At 44.4% G+C, this 14,875-nt stretch overlaps 1 protein-coding gene across 7 annotated transcripts in view; it reads right to left on the bottom strand.

Moving 5' to 3' along the window:
- Positions 1-1,533: 1,533 nt before the first annotated feature.
- Positions 1,534-14,875, bottom strand: part of srsf11 (serine and arginine rich splicing factor 11) — a 39,633-nt gene continuing 26,291 nt past the window's right edge. For 5 of the 7 annotated variants that reach the window (XM_085982775.1, XM_085982774.1, XM_085982776.1 and 2 more), the window contains 3 exons: positions 14,432-14,551; positions 8,849-9,002; positions 7,762-8,663 (listed from right to left, as the gene is read on the bottom strand). In XM_085982775.1, the coding sequence (XP_085838901.1) occupies positions 8,460-8,663; positions 8,849-9,002; positions 14,432-14,551 (478 nt within the window). In that variant the 3' untranslated portion in view covers positions 7,762-8,459. Of the gene's footprint in view, positions 7,527-7,761; positions 8,664-8,848; positions 9,003-14,431; positions 14,552-14,875 lie in introns of those variants that run through there. The other 2 variants (XM_085982777.1, XM_085982778.1) reach the window with 2 other exon arrangements.

Raw genomic sequence — 14,875 nt, 5'->3', positions numbered from 1 at the left:
GGTCTTGACTGCGCTAAAGAATCCACGCACGTCGTGGTTATCGGCTAGCTGCTGGATCTCCTGCGCTCTCTCCACCCAGCATCTGTTCTTTAGGTCGCGAGTTAGCTCACGGTCCACCAACATTCCTGCTAAGCTACGCGGCTGCACAGCCATCTGGAGGTTCCACGTAGGCTGCTTACCAGCTTTTGAATGGGAGATTTTGCACGTGAAATTTTTTTTCAATGGGCTGCGCAGCTCCTTAAAAGGGACCGTGCACCCAAAAAAAATTATTAGCAGGTACATTATCCATCAACACTGATTTTAAAATTCTCATCATGTTAAAATCCCTCCATGGCCTTACCCCTTCTTATCTGAACCCAGCCGTGTGAGCCCTATCTGTTCTCTGAAAACAGTAGTGTTAACACTGAGCTCTGGAGCCTGGCTAGCGCCATGGATCAAATTACACATTGCAAAGATCTTGATTACTTTCCAGCAGGCAGGATCAATATTATACATTCCAGACTGTTGGGTGCGTCTTGTCCTCCTAGGGGACCAATTAGAAATCTGGTGTTGCAAATAAACATGGCCATCAATGATTTAGACTTCAATGTAGAGGGCATGATTAAGAAGTTTGCAGATGATACAGAAATTGGCCATGTGGTTGATAGTGAGGAAGAAAGCTGTAGATTGCAGGAAGAGATCAATGGACTGGTCAGGTAGGCAGAAAAGTGGCAAATGGAATTCAATCTGGAGAAGTATAAGGTAATGCATTTGGGGAGGGCTCACAAAGGGAATACACAATAAATGGTAGAATACTGAGAAATGTAGAGGAACAGAGCGACCTTGGAGTGCATGTCCACAGATTCCTGAAGGTAGGACAGGTGGTTAAGGCGGCATACGGGATACTTTCCTTTATTAGCCAAAGCATAGAATACAAGAGCAGGGTGGTTATGCGAACTGTATAACACACTAGTTAGGCCATAGCTAGAGTACTGCATACAGTTCTGGTCACCACATTACAGGAAAGATGTGATTGCACTGGCGAGGGTACAGAGGAGATTTACAAGGATGTTGTCAGAACTAGAGAATTTTAGCTAGGAGGAAAGATTGGATAGATGGGGTTAGTTTCCTTTGAAACAGAGGAGACCAAGGAGAGACTTAATAGAAGTGTATAAAATGATGCCTAAATAAAGTGGATAGGAAGGACCTATTTCCCTTAAAAGAGAGATCAATAACTAGGGAGCATAGATTTAAAGTAATCGTAGATGGATCAGATGGGAGTTGAGGAGAACTTTTTTTCACCCAGAGGGTGGTGGGGGTCTGAAACTCTGCCTGAATGGTGGTAGAGGCAGAAATCCTCATCACACTTAAAAAGTACTTGGATATGCACTTGGAAGTGTAGAAAGGGAGGGGTCTTTGGTTTTGGGGTTATTGTCTGGCCAGTCAGGCGTATCTGAGCTGCTCCAGGCCCCGTGCGGTTTCGAATCGCTTCCCTTTCTGGTTCTGACCGCCGGACTTATTTCAGTAGCGATATAGACAAAAAGAGACTCATGGTTGGGTGCAAAGAAGACCAACGTTTATTAAAAAAAGAATAAATTGCTCTCCAGGGAAAATAATGAATACAGCACACTTTTACTTCATACAGCACACCTTTACTTAATACAGCACACTTTTACCTAACGGGGAGAGAAGACGGACACATCGAGGGAAAATTGACTAAAAATGGCAATTTTAACAAAATTCCCCTTTAATTCCCACCCCTTATACCTATCTAGGTTGCCTTGTAATGGGCCAGAAAGTTCATGCTCACCAGTAAATGCCTGCTCCATGCCCCTGCGACCTGCCTTGAATTCTTCACCACCCCGAAGTAGAGATACCCCAGTAATTCAAAAGTAACTGCTGGTATTCCACTTCTTTGGGCGGGCTGCTGAGCTGTTCCTCTGGTAAGCAGGGCAGTGGAGGCGAGGCGGTAGAGAGAGAATGGCTTCCTGAGGGGCTATCTTTATACCCCATTTGGGAGCCCTTATCTTCGCGCCCAAATCTGGACGTATCCGGGGTACACAAAAGGGACCGATCTGTCCCCATTGACCGTACTGGGTTTGAATGCGTTTCCCATTCGTTTAACTGGTTTGTGCTCAGTTTAAAATGTCCCACTGATTTCTCAAGTGCTAGACAAACAAATCCTTAAGTGTTCAGTAAACAGTCCTTTGTCCTGCGGTTACATTCCAACCGCAATTGATTGACAGCTTCAAGTGCTTAAGCCCTCGAGTCAACACTGTTGAGAGCTTGTAAACAAACAGTCCTTTGTTCGATGTTGAACTTCCTAAACCGCAGTTGATTGACAGTTTAAGTACCTCAAGTACTTCAGCCAGTGATGGGAGATGTTCAGACAGGCTGTCTTTCTCTTTTGCCACAAGGCCTGGCAGCCATCTTTGATGCCCTGGGTTTTTAAAAGGTACATTCCAACCAGGTTTTCTTTAATCAAATAATCTTCGGGGGCTGTCGAAATTTTCCAAAGTTTTGCGAACCTTACAGAAGTGCCATAACCTGCAGGGCTCCAGACCAAGAGCTGGAAAGTGGGATTCGGCTGGATGGCTCTTTTTCAGCTGGTGCAGACACGATGGGCCGAATGGCCTTCTGTGCCGTAAATTTCTATGATTCTATGACTTACTTTAAATTTAGTATTAGAGTCATAGAGTTTTACAGCACAGAAAGAGGCCCTTTGGCCCATCGTGTCCGCGCCGCCCATCCATCCCTGTCCAGTCTAATCCCATTTTCCAGCATTTGGTCCATAGCCTTGGATGCAATGGCATTTCAAGTGCTCATCCAAATGCTTCTTGAATGTTGTGAGGGTTCCTGCCTCTACCACCCTTTCAGGCATTGAGTTCCACATTCCAACCACCCTCTGGGTGAAAAAGTTCCTCCTCAAATCCCCTCTAAATCTCCTGCCCCTTACCCTGAACCTATGCCCCCTTGTTATTGACCCCCCTACTAAGGGGAAAAGTTCCTCTTTATCTACCCTATCTATGCCCCTCATCATTTTGTACACCTCAATCAGGTCCCCCCTCAGCCTTCTTTGCTCCAAGGAAAACAACCCCAGCCTGTCCAGCCTCTCGTCATAGCTGAGGCGCTCCATCCCAGGTAACATCCTGGTGAATCTTCTCTGCACCCTCTCCAAAGCAATCACATCCTTCCTATAGTGAGGCGACCAGAACTGCACGCAGTACTCCAGCTGTGGCCTCACCAGCATTTTGTACAGCTCCATCATAACCTCCCTGCTCTTATATTCCATGCCTCGGCTAATGAAGGCAAGTATCCCATATGCCCTTTTAACCACCTTATCTACCTGTTCCGCTGCCTTCAGGGATCTATGTACATGTACACCAAGGTCCCTCTGACCCTCTGTACTTCCTAGGGTCCTACCACTCATTGTGTATTCCCTTACCTTATTTGTCCGTCCAAAATGCATCACCTCGCACTTTTCAGGGTTAAATTCCATTTGCCACTTTTCCGCCCATCTGACCAACCCGTTTATATCGTCCTGTAGCCTGAGGCTTTCCTCCTCGCAATTTACCACCCCACCAATTTTCGTGTCATCTGCGAACTTACTGATCATACCTTTTACATTCTCATCCAAGTCATTTATGTAGATCACAAACAAGGGACCCAGCACAGATCCCTGAGGTACCCCACTGGACACAGGCTTCCAGTCACAAAAGCAACCATCGACCATCACCCTCTGCCTCCTGCCACTCAGCCAGTTTAGGATCCAACGCGCCAAGGCACCCTGGATCCCATGGGCTCTTACCTTCTTGACCAGTCTCCTATGCGGGACTTTGTCAAAAGCTTTACTGAAGTCCATGTAAACCACATCCACAGCATTTCCCTCATCCACCCCCCTAGTCACCCCCTCGAAAAAGTCAATCAGATTTGTCAGACATGATTTACCCTTGACAAAGCCATGCTGACTATCCCCGATTAATCCTTGCCTCTCCAAGTGGAGACTAATTTTGTCCCTCAGAATTTTTTCCAATAATTTCCCTACCACAGATGTTAGGCTCACTGGCCTGTAATTCCCTGGTTTATCCCTGCTACCCTTCTTGAATAATGGTACTACATTAGCTGTTCTCCAGTCCTCTGGTACATCCCCTGTGGCCAGAGAGGTTCTGAAAATTTGTGTCAGAGCCCCTGCAATCTCCTCCTTTGCCTCCCACAGCAGCCTGGGATACATCTCGTCCGGGCCTGGGGATTTATCCACTTTTTGGCCTGCTAAAACCGCTAGCACCTCCTCCCTCTCGATGCTAATATGTTCAAGTATGTCACAGTCCCCTTGCCCGATTTCTATGTCTGCATCATCTTTCTCCATAGTGAACACAGATGCAAAAAATTCATTTAAAACCCCGCCTACATCATCTGGCTCTACACACAGATTGCCACTTTGGTCCCTACCCTTTCCCTGGTTATCCTCTTGCCCTTAATATACTTATAAAACATCTTAGGATTTTCCTTTATTTTGCTCGCCAGTGTTATTTCATGGCCCCATCTAATTTCTTTTTTAAGTATGCCCCTGCACTTTTTATACTCCTCTAGGGCTTCTTCCGTCTTTAGTAACTGCCAAAAGCCCCCCTTTTTTTCCTAATGCATTTTTGTATATCCCTTGTCATCCAAGGTTCCCTTTGCTTGTTGGTCCCACCCTTGACCTTTACAGGAACATGTTGGCGTTGTACTCTCTCTATTTCCCTTCTGAAAGTCTCCCACTGTTTTGATGTGGATTTTCCTATAAGTAGCTGCTCCCAGTCCACTTTGGCCAGATCCTGCCTTATCATATTAAAATCGGCCCTCCCCCAATTTAGAACCCTTATTTCCGGGCCGTCTTTTTCCATGACCACCTTAAATCTCACCGAATTATGGTCACTGTCGCCAAAATGCTCTCCTACTGACACTTCCACCACTTGCCCGGCTACATTCCCCAGAATTAGGTCCAGTACCGCCCCCTCTCTTGTAGGACTTTCTACATGTTGGCTCAAAAAGCTCTCCTGGATGCACTTTAAGAATTCTGCACCCTCTAAGCCTTTCACACTCTGACTATCCCAATTTATATTGGGGAAGTTGAAATCCCCCACTATTATTACCCTATTATTTTCGCACTTTTCTGAGATTTGCCTACATATCTGTTCCTCTATCTCCCCCTGACTGTTTGGGGGCCTATAGTACACTCCCAGCAAAGTGCTTGCCCCCTTTTTGTTTTTAAGTTCTACCCATATGGCCTCATTAGAGGAACCCGCTAATATATCCCTCCTTACAGCAGTAATTGACTCCTTAATTAATATTGCAACACCCCCTCCCCTTTTACACCCCCCTCTGTCTCGCCTGAAGATTCTATACCCCGGAATATTGAGCTGCCAGTCCTGACCCTCCCTCAACCATGTCTCCGTGATAGTATTGTGGCGGTACCACTGGTTGTCCCTTACATTGAGACACATAATTCCCTTTAACTTACCTAACTGTATGTACTTAACTTACTACTGTATGTACTTAACTTACTTATGTATGTATAACTTACCCGTTGGGGCTGTTGCCCCTTCAACTTACCAGTTGGGCCGTTGCCCCTTTAAGAGGCGACCGAACGCGCTGACGTCACGCATCACGTGACGCATGCGCGCCGGCCGCCGGCCCGACCTTCCAAGACGGCCGCCGGCACAGCCCGGCCTACCGCGACTTCGGCCGCATCAGCCAGCCGACGGGAGCGACGCGATCTCCCACTCCCGCGGCAAGCACCGGCACAGCCTGGCCTCGCGACCTCAGCCTCAACGGCCAGCCTCCGTACCGGGGAGATGCACCGATGCAACGGCGCAGGTCACGTGACCGCCTAAGCGCACGTGCTGACGTCACGATGCAGTCACGTGACGCCCAAAGCGCGGGAACACACAGCAGAGCGTGATGACATCATCACGCTCTCCACAGGACTGCGAACTCAGTCCTCGTGGAGTCCCCGCTGGGACAAGACCTACACCACGGTGCTCCTACAGTCAGCCATCTTACCTGCTGTAATTAGCCTGTTCCTGTAAATAAACAACTTATTTATAGTTCGTCGAAGTCAAATTCTCTTATTTAGTGGTGATCTACACGAACCGCTACAGTATGAAGAATATTGATCGAGACAAAAAGTTTACAATGGTGAAGGGTTCAAATACCAGGGGGGCACAAGCTATAAAAACAAAACAAAAGTGAAGTCAAGCTAAAAAATCTGCACCCAAAAGGTAATCAAATTGTGGAACAAGTTACCAGGGCAGGCCACCAAAACGTGTTGTAAAATGGATCAAGAAATACTTAGATGCCTTTCTGGAGAGAGAATAGATTGAGAGATTAGGGAAGAGAAGGCACATAGGTAAGGGTTGATGCCTGAAAAGGAGACAAGTTTGTTGGGTCTAATGGTCCTTCTGCTGTTCATTTAGAAAAATACATATTTCTGAGCAGGCAAACCTAAAGAAATTATTTTTTGTTAAAATTGCTGGGTAAGAGGCACAACTTAAAAGTGGTTCTGGAAAACCAGTAGGCTAGGGAAATCTACATTTCCAATCTTTAGCGTAGATTCCTGGACAGCTCTTAGGCTAGGTTAAAGTCTCAAAGTCTGCAAAAAAAGATATTTTTATTACAAATCTTAATTGTGTACTATTTTCTCCTATAAAAGTAGGCATACTTTGAATGAAAAATACTCCTCAGATTTTCCTGCTGGTTTAAGTTTAATATTGACAAAATTAGCGATGATAAAAACAATTTTTGAACAATCACTACTTTTGCAAGTCAATAGGCAATATCTCTTTTACAGGGGTAGACCCATGCCTTCAGCAGCAGCCAAAAAACTGTGATGAGAAGAGGTAAAAATAGATAATGGATACCAGTAAAAAGGACCAAATTGTGTAGGAGATGGCCATCATGAAAGCAGATAGGTTCTTTCAGATAACCTGGATCGGGGAAATCAGAAAATGAGACACGTTCTGAAAATCGTACCTTTTAATAGGATGGTAACATTTTTACATGCCTAAAATTTTTCTTAGCATTAATTTTTCTATGGAGTAGCTTCTCCTTCCTCCTTAAAGTGCTTATTCTTGCTGGGAAACTATCCTGTAACTCACATAAGTAGCTTTTCATGTGCAAGTCTGTCAGGCAATTTGACCACAGGGAAGGCAGCCCCTTAAGTATCAGCAACTTAGAGCCGAGTATACATCAGCAAGGTCTCAGATTCAATCTCTGGTCTGTATTGCATTTTCAACTTCAGTCATGGCTATGGTGCTACAACTGGACTCAGCACCGAGTTTCACGGGGAAAAAAATCCTGTCCACTCACTCCTCTGGAAGTGAGCATGTACGGACAGCATCCAGGGCACAATCAGGCTGGGTATGATGCCTCCACAAGGTACTGGAAGTCAGAACTGTACCGTAACCAATAGTTCACACCTTCAGGAAAAGCAGAGTGAGAGAAAATGAGCATCAGAAGTGGCTTTGGAGATGTCTGTGGGCCAGGCCATTTTGCTCCTCCAGCTGCAGCTTGGAAATGAACAAAGTGGGAACAAGAGGAAAGAAACTTCATTAAAATTATATTACCTTTATTTATAGCTGGTTTAAATATGAAAAATCGCAATCCACTTTCACAGCAGATTCACAAATTATTCTCCATCACACATCTGTTACATTTGAATTCAGGTTTTTACAAAACATTGAACACCTTCTTGAAGACCTGACTAAACAAGCTCTAAATGAAAATAATGAGCAGGATCTGAACCAGGCTTTAAAATAGCTTTTATTATCAAAGCTCACATGTAAAACAGAAATTGTTTCCATAAACTGTACAAGACCATGGCACATACTGCAGCCAAAATTGCTAAACTGACAGACTTGTCAGTATCAAGGTAAAGAAAACTATTTTCCTCACAAGACTTTGCACATTAAATCCAGTTTGTGCAGATGCCCTATATTTTGAGAACAGTGGGCAATACACGAGTGATAAGTTGAAGAGCAGGGAATATCAAAGTACGTTATTTAGTAGAGCTACATACAAAAAGCAGACAAAGCCACTTAAAACTAAGAAAGCCAAATAAACAGTAAACTACATGAACTCAAATCTAGTCACAAGGCTCATAGGATATGTAACTATCTACATCAGTATTTGTTGAGTCTCTTTAAACAAAAATTACACATTACTGAGGTTCCTACTCTTGTCAAAGGAGATCCCTGCATACATTTCAGAAAAAGCTTCTTACTGGCACACCAATCTGATGCTATAAGAAGTGCAGTTTCACTTCCTGAACCAAGTTATCTGTACACCTCTTTCACAAACTGTGTCGAACAAGGCAGGTGCCAAGGTCACCACTTTCTGTAATTGTAGAAAATATAATAGAAGGGCGACACTTCAATTCTGACAGAAAGCACTGCTAAAAATAATCACTTCACATTAGGAATATAAATCAGCTTTTACTAAATTTATTCACTCATGTCCATGTCTTCTTCATGGTGATCGTCGCCATTGACCTTTGACTCTTTAACAATATCTGTACTTCCCTTGTCACTTGCTTGCACTAACTCTTTCAGTTTTGGGGACATTCCAGATTCAGAAATTCTCTGTTCTTCCTTTCTTTCTTTTTCACTGTCATATCCTTGTTCCTCTTCATCATAATTCCTTGTAACCTGAATAAAGGAGTAGGAAACTCTGAATATTTGTCTAATTCAATAAACCAATCCATGTAAAATCACATAGCTTAATATGCAACCTCACACACTCCCATAGAACAGTAATGATTCAAGCTAGTACAAATTTATAGAAGGGAAGATTTACTTTTTCTAACTAAAATTCTGTACATTTACAGATTTACCTTCACATCTCCCTTTTCACTCTCAGCCTTCTTCTCCCTCTCCTTCTCTCGCTCTTTGTCTTTGCTCTTTTTCTTTTTGCTAGCCGATCTCTCCCTTTCCTCTACTTCTCTGCTTCGGTCTCGGTCTTTATCCTTCTTCTTTTCTTTCTTGTGCCTGAAAAATAAATTGGTCAACATCTTCAAACAAGTTCGTTAAAGTTCTACCTCACAATTCAAGACAAGGAAAAGTTAAAGTTGGGCTTTTCTTTGGAAGAGAGAAATGAGGAGAAGGAGACAAAGAAATGTAAAAAAAGATAGGGCCTTGGTCATAGAGCACAGAAAGAGGCCCTTCGGCCCATCGTGTCCACGCCGGCCATCAATCCCTATCTATTCTAATCCCATTTTCCAGCACTTGGTCCGTAGCCTTGTATGCTTTGGCGTTTCAAGTGCTCATCTAAATGCTTCTTGAATGTTGTGAGGGTTCCTGCCTCCATCACCCTTTCAGGCAGTGAGTTCCAGATTCCAACCACCCTCTGGGAGAAAAAGTTTCCCCTCAAATCCCCTCAAAACCTCCTGCCCCTTACCTTGAAACTATGCCCCCTGGTTATTGACCCCTCTACTAAGGGGAAAAGTTCCTTTCTACCTACCCTATCAATGCCCCTCATAATTTTATACACCTCAATCGGGTCCCCCCTCAGCCTTCTCTGCTCTAAGGAAAACAACCCCAGCCTGTCCAGTCTCTCTTCATAGCTGAAGCGCTCCAGCCCAGGTAACATCCTGGTGAATCTCCTCTGCACCCTCTCCAATGCAATCACATCCTTCCTATAGTGTGGTGACCAGAACTGCACACAGCATTCCAGCTGTGGCGTAACTAGCGTTTCGTACAGCTCCATCATAACCTCCTTGCTCTTATATTCTATGCCTCGGCTAATGAAGGCAAGTATCCCATCTGCCTTTTAAACCACCTTATCTACCGGTCCTGCTGCCTTCAGGGGTCTATGTACATGCACACCAAGGTCCCTCTGTCCTTCTTAAGGTCTGACCATTCATTGTGTATTCCCTTGCCTTGTTAGTCCTCCCAAAATGCATCACCTCACACTTTTCAGGGTTAAATTCCATTTGCCACTGTTCTGCCCATCTAACCAACCCGTCTATATCGTCCTGTAGCCTGAGGCTTCCCTCCTCGCTATTTACCACTCAAATTTTCGTATCATCTGCAAACTTACTGATCATACCTCCCACATTCATATCTAAATCATTAATGTACACTACAAACAGCAAAGGGCCCAGCACCGATCCCTGCGGTACACCACTGGACACAGGCTTCCAGTCACAAAAATAACATAGAAACATAGAAGATAGGAGCAGGAGTAGGCCATTTGGCCCTTCGAGCCTGCTCCGCCATTCAATGAGATCATGGCTGATCATCCAAATTCAGTACCCTGTCACTGCCTTCTCCCCATATCCCTTGATCCCTTTAGCCTTAAGAAATATATCCAACTCTTTCTTGAATATACTTAATGAACTGGCCTCGACCACCCTCTGTGGCAGAGAATTCCACAGGTTCACCATTCTCTGGGTGAAGAAATTCCTCCTCATTTCAGTCCTAAATGGCTCACCCCTTATCCTTAGACTATGACCCCTGGTTCTGGACTCCCCGGCCATCATAAACATCCTTCCTGCATCTAGTCTGTCCAGGCCTGACAGAATTTTATAAGTTTCGATGAGATCCCCTCTCAATCTTCTAAACTCCAGTGAGTATAAGCCCAATCGACACAATCTCTCCTCATACGTCATTCCTGCCATCCCAGGTATCAGCCTGGTGAATCTTCGCTGCACTCCTTCCATGGCAAGAACGTCCTTCCTCAGGTAAGGCGGCCAAAACTGCACACAATACTCAAGGTGCGGTCTCACCAAGGCCCTGTACAACTGTAGCAAGACATCCTTGTTCCTGTACTCGAACCCTCTTGCTACGAAGGCCAACATACCATTTGCCTTCTTAACCGCCTGCTACACCTGCATGCTTACCTTCAGCAACTGGTGCACAAGAACACCCAGGTCTCGTTGCACTTCCCCTTCTCCCAATCTATTGCCATTGAAATAATAATCTGCCTTCCTGTTTTTGCCACCAAAGTGGATAACCTCACAATTATCCACATTATAGTGCATTTGCCATGTTTCTGCCCAAATCGTACTGGAGTTTCACGACATCCTCCTCACAGCTTACCCTCCCACCCAGCTTTGTGTCGTCTGCAAATTTGGAGATATTACATCCAATTCCCTCGTCCAGATCATTAATATATATTGTGAACAGCTGGGGTCCTAGGACCGATCCTTGCGGTACCCCACTAGTCACTGCCTGCCACTCGCAAAACGACCCGTTTATTCCAACTCTTTGCTTTCTGTCCGCCAACCAGTTCTCTATTCAAGTCAATACCTTGCCCCCAATCCCATGTGCCTTAATTTTGCACGCTAATCTCTTATGTAGGACCTTATCGAAAGCCTTCTGAAAGTCCAAATACACCACATCCACTGGTTCTCCCTTATCTATTTTACCAGTTACATCCTCAAAAAATTCCAGTAGATTAGTCAAGCATGATTTACCTTTTGTAAATCCATGTTGACTTTGTCCGATCCTGTCACTGCTTACCAAGTGCTCTGCTATTACATCTTTTATAATAGATTCTAGCATTTTCCCCACTACCGATGTCAGGCTTACCGGTCTATAATTCCCCGCTTTTTCTTCACCACCTTTTTTGAATAGTGGGGTAACATTAGCTACCCTCCAATCCATGGGTCATGTTCCAGAGTCTATCGAGTTCTGGAAGATGACCAGCAATGCATCTACTATTTCTAGGGCCACTTCCTTAAGTACCCTGGGATGTAGATTATCAGGCCCTGGGGATTTATTGGCCTTTAGTCCCATCAATTTTCCTAACACCATTTCCCTACAAATACTGATTTCTTTCAGTTCCACCCTTTCATCAGGCCCCATGTTCCCCGGCATCTCTGGGAGGTTATTTGTGTCCTCCTTTGTGAAGACAGAACCAAAGTATGAATTTAGTTGGTCTGCCATTTCTTTGTTTCCCATTATAAATTCCCCTGATTCTGACTGTAAGGGACCTGTGCTTGACTTCACCAATCTTTTTCTCTTCACATATCTATAAAAGCTTTTACAGTCAGTTTTTGTGTTCCCCGCTAGCTTACTCTCATATTCTATTTTCCCTTTCTTAATTAATCCCTTTGTCCTCCTTTGTTGAATCCTAAACTGCTCCCAATCCTCAGGATTATTGCTTTTTCTGGCCAATTTATATGTCGTCTCCTTGGATCTTATGCTGTCCCTAATTTCCCTTGTTAGCCACGGTTGAGTCACCTTTTTTGTTTTATTTTTATGCCAAACTGGGATGAACAAATTCTGTAGCTCATCCATTCGGTCTTTGAATGTTTGCCATTGCCTATCCACCGTCAACCCTTTGAGTGACATTCCCCAATCAATCCTACCCAACTCGCTCCTCAGACCATTGTAGTTTCCTTTATTTAAATTGAAGACCCTAGTCTCTGAGTCAACTACTTCATTCTCCATCTTAATGAAGAATTCGATCATATTATGATCGCTCAGACCCAAGGGGCCTCGTACAACAAGATTGCTAATTAATCCTTTGTCGTTACATAATACCCAGTCTAAGATGGCCTGATCTCTGGTTGGTTCCTCGACATATTGGTCCAGGAAACCATCCAGTAAACACTCCAGGAATTCCTCCTCCACAGTATTGTTACTAATTTGGTTGGCCCAATCTATATGTAGATTAAAGTCACCCATGATGACCGCTGTGCCCTTATTGCACGCTTCTTTAATTTCCCTTTTAATGCCATCCCCAACCTCCGCCTTACTGTTGGGAGGTCTATATACCACTCCCACTAATGTTTTTTTCCCCTTAGTATTTCTCAATTCTACCCATACAGATTCCACATCATCAGAGCTAATATCCTTCATTACAATTGTATTAATCCCTTCTTTAACCAGTAATGCTACCCCACCTCCCTTTCCTTTTTGCCTATCTTTCCTGAATATCGAATACCCCTGGATGTTGAGTTCCCAGTCTTGGCCATCCTTGAGCCACGTTTCCGTAATCCCAACCAAATCATATTTGTTTACCTCTATTTGCACAGCCAATTCGTCCACCTTATTACAAATGCTCCTCGCATTAAGACACAAAGCCTTCAGGCTTGTTTTTTTTAACGCTCTTAGACCTATTAGAATTATTTACTGTGGCCACGTTTGATTTAAACCGTTGATTTCTCTGACTGCCACTTTTGTTGTTCTCCTTCCTATCTTTTGCTTTTATCCCGGTTTCCCTTTCCTCTGTCTCCCTGCTCAGGTTCCCAACCCCCTGCCATTTTAGTTTACACCCCCCGAACAGTGCTAGCAAACCTCCCCGCAAGGATATTTGTCCCGCTCTGGTTCAGGTGCAACCCATCCGACTTGTACAGGACCCACCTTCCCCAGAAGACGACCCAGTGATCCAGGAAACGAAAGCCCTCCCTCCTGCACCAACTCTTTAGCCACGCATTCATCTGCTCTATCCTCCTATTCCTATACTCACTAGCACATGGCACCAGGAATAATCCAGAGATTACAACCTTTGAGGTCCTGCTTTTTAATCTGCTACCTAGCTCCCTAAATTCTTGTTGCAGGACCTTATCCCTCTTTCTACCCATGTCGTTGATACCAATGTGAACCATGACCTCTGACTGTTCGTCCTCCCCCTTCAGAATGCCCTGCAGCCGTTCAGTGACATCCTTGACCCTGGCACCAGGGAGGCAACATACCATCCTGGAGTCACGTCTGCGGCCACAGAAATGTCCATCTGTTCCCCTTACGATAGAATCCCCCATCACTATTGCTCTCCCACTCTTTTTCCTCCCCTCCTGTGCAGCTGAGCCACTCGTAGTTACACGGACTTGGCTCTTGCTGCATTCCCCCGAGAACCCATCTCCCCCAGCAGTATCCAAAACGGAAAATCTGTTGGAGAGGGAGATGGACCCAGGGGACTCCTGTACTACCTTCCTAGTTCTTTTACTCAGTCTGGCAGTCACCCATTTCCTGTCTGCCTGTGCACTCTTGACTTGCGGTGTGACCACCTCGTTAAATGTGCTATCCACGAAGATCTCAGTTTTGCGGATGCTCCAGTGACTCCAGCCGCAGCTCCAAAACGCGGATTTCGAGTAGCTGCAGCTGGAGACACGTGTTCGCCCTGGACACCAAAAGTGTCCCTGACTTCCCACATAGCACAGGAGGAGCACTCCACGCTGTAGAGCTTGGCCTTGGTCTAATCTTTCAATCGAAAGATAGCACCAATACTGGACTGAAGCGTTACTACAATCCAGAACCTTCTAACTCAGAATTCTACTACTGAACCAAATTGCAACCCTAGAATGTCAGATAATCACAATGAAGTTTTATTATGAAGGTAATTGATCCCGAGAACTTGTTCACTATGATAAAAGGTTCAAGCACTCATTGAGATATTTTTACATGCATTATACAGAAATGGTTCATGAACAGTAGTAATTCAAAGCAAAATCTATGTATCAAACATTTACCTTCTAGGGGATGGTGACCGTGACAGTTTACGCTTAGGTGATCTTGACTTCTTAGGGGACCTTGAAATAGTCCTACTTCTTCTACGCCTTCGTTCCCTTTCTCTTTCTCGCTCTCTGTCTCTGTCAAAGTAAAGGGAACATTTTAATTACGGTATTCCATTACTCTTACATAATCACCCTGCATTTATATGAATTGCCATATAGACCCAGATAGTTATACTGTAAAAAATGACCATTTTCATCGTGCTCCTTTGCTCCCATGGTTTATACTTTTTAAAACTGTCAAAAGTTCTCAACAGGTTTTTTTTTTTATTTTTAAAAAAAGGCATAACTTGCATTACAGAAATATCACAAAGTTAAGAGTCTAGGAAAAATAACGGTCCAATGTCAATAGCCCAGTTTCCAAAGTGAATTCCTTTCTCATTTGGGCTGCTATAAAATGGT

The sequence above is a fragment of the Somniosus microcephalus genome, chromosome 3 (genome assembly GCF_052327205.1).
Source record: "Somniosus microcephalus isolate GS21.2 chromosome 3, FLI_Smic_1.0, whole genome shotgun sequence".
Taxonomy (NCBI): Eukaryota; Metazoa; Chordata; class Chondrichthyes; order Squaliformes; family Somniosidae; genus Somniosus; species Somniosus microcephalus.
This window is presented reverse-complemented; position numbering and strand designations above follow the sequence as displayed.